General features: G+C 35.5%; 1 protein-coding gene across 1 annotated transcript; it reads right to left on the bottom strand.

Annotated features, from left to right (window-relative positions):
* Window positions 1-227: 227 nt before the first annotated feature.
* On the bottom strand, window positions 228-6,963 carry LOC110701005 (stomatal closure-related actin-binding protein 1-like). Its single transcript, XM_021878580.1, has 13 exons — window positions 6,650-6,963; window positions 5,820-6,115; window positions 5,405-5,533; window positions 3,931-4,023; window positions 3,596-3,736; window positions 3,240-3,308; window positions 3,058-3,141; window positions 2,245-2,425; window positions 1,573-1,689; window positions 1,379-1,437; window positions 1,113-1,247; window positions 777-926; window positions 228-671 (listed from the first exon to the last, which is right to left on the bottom strand). The coding sequence occupies exons 2-13, from the start codon at window positions 6,093-6,095 to the stop codon at window positions 627-629; spliced, it is 1,479 nt and encodes a 492-aa protein (XP_021734272.1). The 5' UTR covers window positions 6,096-6,115; window positions 6,650-6,963; the 3' UTR covers window positions 228-626.
* Between the last annotated feature and the right edge of the window lie 689 nt (window positions 6,964-7,652).

Genomic DNA, 7,652 nt, shown 5'->3' with positions numbered 1-7,652 from the left:
TCATCCAACCTTCCAAGCTACTGAGAAGTCACCACTCTAAACCACATTTTTTGAGATAGTCACATGTCAGTCTCTATCGATTTCAGTCATCACAATTTCACAAAATTTATGTGTTTTTTTTTTTTTTTTTTCTTTTTTTTTGGATTCATGTAAATTTGGTGACAACCAACCAAAATGCAATAATTTACAAAAAAAATGAGCAGAAACAAGAGAATTAGAGAACAAAAGGTTAAAAATATCTTCTTTTTTCTATTAGCAAATCAACAAAACCACTCCCATATGATCAAATAAATCAATCAATCAGAGGCTGTCAGCCCTGCCTTAATCTTTTTTTACAGGGACACAATAATAAAAATGAAGGAAATAAACACGCTACGAAATGGTAAAAATACAACCCAGGGGGATTCCCATGAGATGAACCTGATAAAAAGGCAAACCCAAAAAAAATGAATGCCTCTGTGGTTAGGAAGAGAGATGGCGGGGTGGTTGCACACTAGATAAACCGTCACACAATGACATTGTCGAAGCCTCTTCTAAAACCTCTCTATTAGTACAAACTTAATATACAAGACACATTCCTGAACTTTGATAATTACATTTAACCGAAAGGTCAGGGTGATGGAAGTTTATGACCCTAGCGGAGTTCTGTCACCAGGACCGGCCAGCATAATCTGCCAATAAAAGGAGTGAAGTTGTTTAGAATTTGCCAAAAGCGAAATTTTAAGGATACTTTCAGTTCATATCGAATGCATTAACTTCTAGAAGCTTGAGCTTACATTGCAGTCGAAAGCAAACCTCCTGGCCAGCATAATGGCTGCATTTCTATCCCTTTCTGATTCGAATGCTATGATGAAGCTCAAACCCTGCTTTACTTGCCAGAATACCGCTTGTGCTGCAGCGTTTCCACCACCTCTTACCCCACAAAGCTGAAGAGCATAGGAAAATAAAAACAAAATTACACCCATCAGATTGTTTTCTTGATAATGAATTTACGACTCCACTGAAAATGGATATTACGAGTAATATTTAGACAAGAATGATCTTTGTAAAGAAAATTTACTAGGTAAATTAAGGAACAGTCAATGCGTAAGTTCAGATTTGTAAAGGTGTACCTGCATTGCAGACGAATAGTACTCTTTGGCAATTGTTGTCTTGCCCTTACAAAGCTTCATCCTCATCTTTCCAACATGCAAAGCATGGATTGATTGAGATGGTTGATCTACGCCGTTCATCTGAGTGATTACTACCTGTTAAGTAAAAAATATTACAAAAATCAAATGACAAACTTGGAAAAATAGTATGGGATTTTGAAGTTCAAAGAATACACAAAGTTGGGGAAATAAGTTAGGGTAACTCGATGTATCAATTTGGAACGTACATTGAATTCCGTATCATGTCTACGCACAAGAGCCTCAACATAGCTTCCCAAACCTGGTGCTGTAGAGCAAAAACGCATTCACATTTAGATTTGTAACTTTGGGTTGCTACAAGACTTGACTAAGAAAAGGCCATCAATAAACTTGGCAAGTCAGATTCAAAACAATCATGCAATTGTTCATGATTAAAACTAACCAGGATCAATTGGACCAGTGGTGGAAACCATGGCTTTTCCACCTTCGAAGGTGATTTCTGCCTGCAAGGTTCGTCCAACATCAAACGGCTCCGGAGCATAAACTTGTTTATTGGCCCCTGATATAACATTTAACAGCACACACAGTTAACAAGGAAAGATGTGACCAATCTTCTCCAAACTATTGCTTCTTGAGTTCTTAATTACTACCAATACTAGTGAGTTGGAAAGACAATACACACCCCCACCCCCAAAATACCCGAAGAACAATGTATATTTATAAAAAGAAAACAATAAACACACTTTGAAAAACAAAATAACAGTTAGGAGGGGGAGTTCAGACGACTGCCAACAATTGGGGTTGGTTCATGAATTCTAGGGTCTAAAATTTACATTTGTACCTACAAATTGCCCATTGGTTCATGAATTCTAGAGTCTAAAATTTACATTTGTACCTACAAATTGTCCATCACATTAGACAGAAATGGAATCAATCAAAGAATAGCATAACAAGAGTATAATCAATGAAGCAGCAACATAACAAGTGCTTCATAAAATGAGAAACAGTATTTTTATCTGAAAGATGTGCAAAAGGGTCCAGTCTCGGGAAAAGTTATTCACATAAGTGGACCTACAGACTGAAGGCATGTTCCCAACATCTTAGCAACTGATACCTGAAATAGGCTCCTTTTTCTCACTGTCAGATGCTATCCGGTACCACTGAATTGAGCACTCTGAGAGCTCTGCTGCCTCATCAGAACGTGTTTGGACCCGCAAAAATGAACCTAACAGTTCTTGACCATCAATTTCGTATAAATGGGAAAATTCATCCTCGTTCTTTTTCTTCATTATTAACTGCAAAAGGTAGAAAAATTTAAATATTATGCATACAAAAATAATAGAAATAATAAAGGGAGCAACCCAATGAAGAACTAAACAAATTCCAAGACTATCAATTGTAATACAGTAAGTGAAATTATATTACACTGGGACAAATGGGAAATACACTCAACCTGGGAAAATTCCGACAATATTTTATTTTGTTATTATTTTCTTTCCTTTCATCCCAATCAGAAAATTTCATTCAGAGGTATTCTACCCATCACCTACAGTTGAAAAATTCCAATTTATTGAGAAGCCGCACAGATTGTAACCACTATTAGTGACCCTATAGACTTAGATCCTGAACAATATCAACGGCTTTTAGTATTCATGAAAAAGTCTCAAAGCCAAAAGCTCATATTTTGTATGGAATCAGTAGGCAGCTCAATGTATAGCAATGGAGTAAATAACAGGAGCCTACTTGACAGCATTATTGTCTATAATGTCTATACAGCAAAACAGATACCAGAGCCAGAACCCAGAACCCTAAAATCAACAACTGCACTCTAAATTACATGTCCCCTATCAAAATAAGAAGCTAAAAGATGTCACACACATTTCGATATGGTACGGAAGATTGCACAAGAAGATGAACAATATAATACCTCCTTTTGTAGTAGAATGGAATGCTTAGACTTCTCAACGAGCTGAATCCTTAATGCTCGAAGTTCATATTCCATGTCCATTACCTAGAAAGATGACAATTTATTGATTTAAACTATAAGTATACAATAAGATAGATCAGAACTGCAAATTTATAGGCATAAACAGAAACAAGAATGCTTACTTTGCTAGGCTGATGGAGCATTTTGATGCGCCTGGCCTCTTGAACTTCCTTCATTAATTCTTCATAGTCCTGATGACGCACATGGAAATTTTAGAGGAGAAAAAAAAAATCCATAGATGCTTGACAGATCTGGCTCAACAAGAAAGTATCCCCTAATATCCTCAAAAAGATGGTACAGAAGTAGTTACAGTGCGAAAGGGCCAATTGAGAAAGGGTAAACCACGACAAAGAAGACGAGGTTTGAGATCACAGCTACGCATTACTACACTACTGATAAATTGGAAATATGTAGCCTCACAAAACAAGAAAAGGAAGGTGAGGAGTTTAGATTATTAAAACCAATGACGTTGATCAACCTGCTTTCCTGAAGCTCGGGATGTTTGCTCATGTTCCTGAATGGCTTCTTCCACACGCTGCACAGCAGCTCTGGCATTTTCAATTTCAGAGCGGGCAATAGATCTTTCCTCCTCAACAAGCCTTTTTGCTTCTTCAGACGCCTAATTGATATGCAACAAAATAGCAGTGATGATGAACTATAAGCACATAAGCGTAATCATGAACTTTAAGCTTATTAGCCTGTTAATAGATCTTTTCTCCTCAACAAGCCTTTTTGCCTCTTCTACTTAATTATGCATGATGAGTAAGAAAAAGTGAAACTCAAGTTTGCTCAGAAAAAGAAATAAAAGCATACCTGCTTCAAAAAGTGTGCTAGCCTTTTCACCTCCTCCTTTTCATGAAGCAATTCTCCTTCCCTTTTGGCTAACTGAACAGCTAAAGCCTCAACCTGGGTTAACATAAAGGGTCAGTTATACATAGGTTCAGTTATATGTAACATATGATACCAACTGATCATTATACTCTAGAATCTAGGTGTAGGTTGACTGGTAAATTCATTTAATGTAACAAAAACATATTATTACAGAGTTGCTGGATCTACTCACCACCACTCAGGCATTGACATACACCAACTCTAAATTAATTTTTAGTTACTAGACTTACTACCCAACAAACACTCAAAATATCACAAAAGAATTCTTAGGCGTCTTGGCTTAACAGCATCATAGGAGCTTACTAAAAGGAGGTCTGCTGTTTGGTCCTTATTCTCCCTCACTTGTGGTGCAAAATTATTACCAGTAACAATCATTTAAGGTATGGTAGTTGGAACTTGGAATTTAGGGAGTTTAATACAGCAAAGTGTATTAACAATACATACAGAAGGTGGCTGATGATGCATATAGCAACAACCAATAAAAAAAACCTTACAACTTTCCTCATTCACTAACCCATATCTAAGTGATTTCTTACAATAACTTACAGGAACTCAGTGAGCCCTTGACCAGCAAAGGCTCACAACAGATCAGATAAGCCTAAATGTAGCATACATTAGAGTTTTTAGTGATGTAGATCTACCCCAAAACTATTTCATATTCTTACCAAAAAGCATGCTATCTATGAACAAATTACTTCTGCTTTGCAATCTAGTGGTCTAGCCTTTCTTTAGTCAATCATTTCATCCTCCTAAGACTCAGTCACCTCTATTTACTGAGATACTGGAAAATGACTAGTATGTAGACCAGTTTTCTTGAAGTCTTTAGGAAAATAGTTCAACAGCACCATAAAAAGAAATTACCATACAATTTTAGGTTAGTAGATTATAAATCCTTATTACTTTGCCTAGTTATTTTCCAAGGATTGGTAATTATGTGAAGTTTTGTACTTTGGTTGATTGTGTTGTTAATTGAGAATATTTCTAGAAATGCAAGAGCTTCATAGGAGCAGGATATTAATCTGTCTCTATTATGTAACATCAATTATATACTGAAACAAGAAAATATATTCACTAGAATAACACAGCCAAAATGAAAAGAAATTACCATACAATTTTAGGTTAGTAGATTATAAATCCTTATTACTTTGCATAGTTATTTTCCAAGGATTGGTAATTATGTGAAGTTTTGTACTTAGGTTAATTGTGTTGTTAATTGAGAATATTTCTAGAAATGCAAGAGCTTCATAGGAGCAGGATATTAATCTGTCTCTATTATGTAACATCAATTATATACTGAAACAAGAAAATATATTCACTAGAATAACACAGCCAAAATGAAAAGATTGGGGGGAGGGGGGTGGGAACAGGCATTGGGGTCTTGTTAGATCAGACTTACCATGCAAATGGCTTGTTCTACATCTCCCTTGTTTTTACCAGTCACACGACCTCTTAAGGATTCCAAGGCATCTCTAAGGTTCCTCAAAAGAACATGTTTCTCCAAAGAAGCAGCTTCCTTGAGTTTATCCTGTATTCCAATAGCATTATTTAGGTCCATGTTGACATTATAGATTATAATCTATAAGAAAGTTCACTTCTGTGTTGTTTCAAAGGTATATTAGATCGAAAATCTTTAGATTAAAAACATTGGATATGTCAAACACTATCGGCAGAGATTATAATATCTACAAATATTTAACCACACATGGAGAGTATGACAACAAGCAAATTAAAAACAGCTGATGATAACACACACTAAAGTTACTAGAACTGGTAAGCACGAAAGTATGTAAGCGAAGCTATAAATGAAAAACCTCTTCTGACAACTTAGCAGCAGCTGCCAATCCCTTCTCGAATTTGTGGGCAAGATCACGAACTGAAAGGCGTTTTTGCTGTTCCAGTAACATTGCAGTCTCTCGGGCAACAATCTCCTTCATTGATACCTTTTGCTCATCTTTGACCTCCAAAACCTGATTATCAGACCCTATCCTGTAATTAGGAAACCGACTTGAAAGGAATGTCACGTCCGCTGAAACAGCCGGGACATTCTCCTTTTGCATTGTTGCAAATTCACGAGTCAACCTCGTCATGGTGCCGGATTCCAACAATTCTGATGTTCATCAAGCACAAAACAATATCAAAATCAACATGAAACTGCACGAAAACCCTCTCAACAAACCCATTACTGGAATCTAAATCTATTACTACAAAGACTTCCCAACCTAGTGCTCTCAAAATGTGGGTCAGTGCTCAGTTCACCAAACTGAAACCCTAAAGTTAAAGATAACCACCTAAACATCACTTGATTTACCTTTTACCTCCCCCAATTCCTTCCCTTTCTTTTCTCAAATTGAAGGGAGAAAACCCAATTCAAAAGAGCTCCAAATACATGAATCACAAACTAATACAGTTGCATAAATCACATCTAAAGCATTCCAAATAAACCCCAACTGTAGAAATTCAGGCAAAATGTATACAAATATCAAGTCAAGCTTTACAATTCTACATAAAGTTGTTACATTTCTTAATTAATGTAAGACAACCAACTTAAGCCCTAATTAAATTACTTTTCTTGTAAAAAAAAACAGCATAATTTCAACAAAACACCAAAATCATACAAAAAAGTGGGGATTTTGAAACTTACAGATCATGAGAATGCAGAAGAAAAAATGGGTTTTTCTGGGTTTTGGAGATTCTTCCACCAAGTCAAAATTCAAGCAGGTATATTCAAGCTCAAATAAATTACACCCAATAAAAATCAAATAATTTAAGAGATAGAGAGAGAAAGGGATGAAGAAGAAGAGGGTTTGAAGGGGTGTGAAAGAAAAAGATGTTTGCTTTTTGAAAAAAGGGCAAAAGCAATTGGCCGCTCTCAGCTCACACAACCTTCTTCTCCTTGTTTTACTACCCCCACACTTTCTCTCTCTATACTTTCTCTCTCTTAAAAAATTAAAACTTTACTTCGTATTTGTTTATCTGAGAAAATCTGTCTGAGTAAAATGCTTCAAACTTCAAAAATTCCATGAAAGAGGGGCCCACATCACTTGTTTCTTGTTGCTGATGTTCATCTCACAAACTCAATTTAGTTAATTAATTACTTTTTCTTTTTTTTTATAATTAATCACTGTTTAATTTATGATAAGATAAGATTAATTAAACTTGATTTGGGGGTGATTAGGTACAAATCTAAGACTAATTTGCCCTTATTCAACAGTTGACCAGCTGGTGTAAATGGGGCTTTTATGAAGAAAAAAGAATGTCTTGAAATGTGAAATAAGGAAGTTTAATTGTTTGTCCTTTTCTATATTCACATTCAGTTGTTGGTTGAAAATTCAATAAACTGTTATTATTTCACTTCCAATTTACAACTGGTTACATACTTGTATTTTTTTTCTAGAACTTTTTAAATTTTATCATTCAAATTTTGCAAAGTTTGGTGGTAACAGATTGTCATTTTCACAATGTCACTTGAAATGGTATTTAATTGGAGTAGTTGTACCATGCAATTTGAAATAATTAGTGGGATGACTTTTTCCAGTGGTTTTTCCCATCAATTATTTGTTCCCTTTCTGTTTACTTTTTTTTTCCCGTTTGAAAATTTTAAACACAAGCTGTGATTTTTGGAAGCTACTACGTGAAATTCCCAT

This window comes from Chenopodium quinoa, unplaced genomic scaffold, assembly GCF_001683475.1.
Source record: "Chenopodium quinoa cultivar QQ74 unplaced genomic scaffold, ASM168347v1, whole genome shotgun sequence".
Classification (NCBI taxonomy): Eukaryota; Viridiplantae; Streptophyta; class Magnoliopsida; order Caryophyllales; family Amaranthaceae; genus Chenopodium; species Chenopodium quinoa.
Note: the sequence above shows the minus strand (reverse complement) of the source record. Positions and strands in the feature narration are given on the sequence as shown.

Coding starts and splice junctions, on each gene's coding strand:
- LOC110701005 (XM_021878580.1), bottom strand. CDS start 6,095: ATGACGAGGTTGACTCGTGAATTTGCAACAATGCAAAAGGAGAATGTC. Junction 3,142..3,239: donor TGCTCCATCAGCCTAGCAAA/GTAAGCATTCTT, acceptor TCATCTTTCTAG/GTAATGGACATGGAATATGA. Junction 1,690..2,244: donor GAAAAAGGAGCCTATTTCAG/GTATCAGTTGCT, acceptor ATGTTATATCAG/GGGCCAATAAACAAGTTTAT.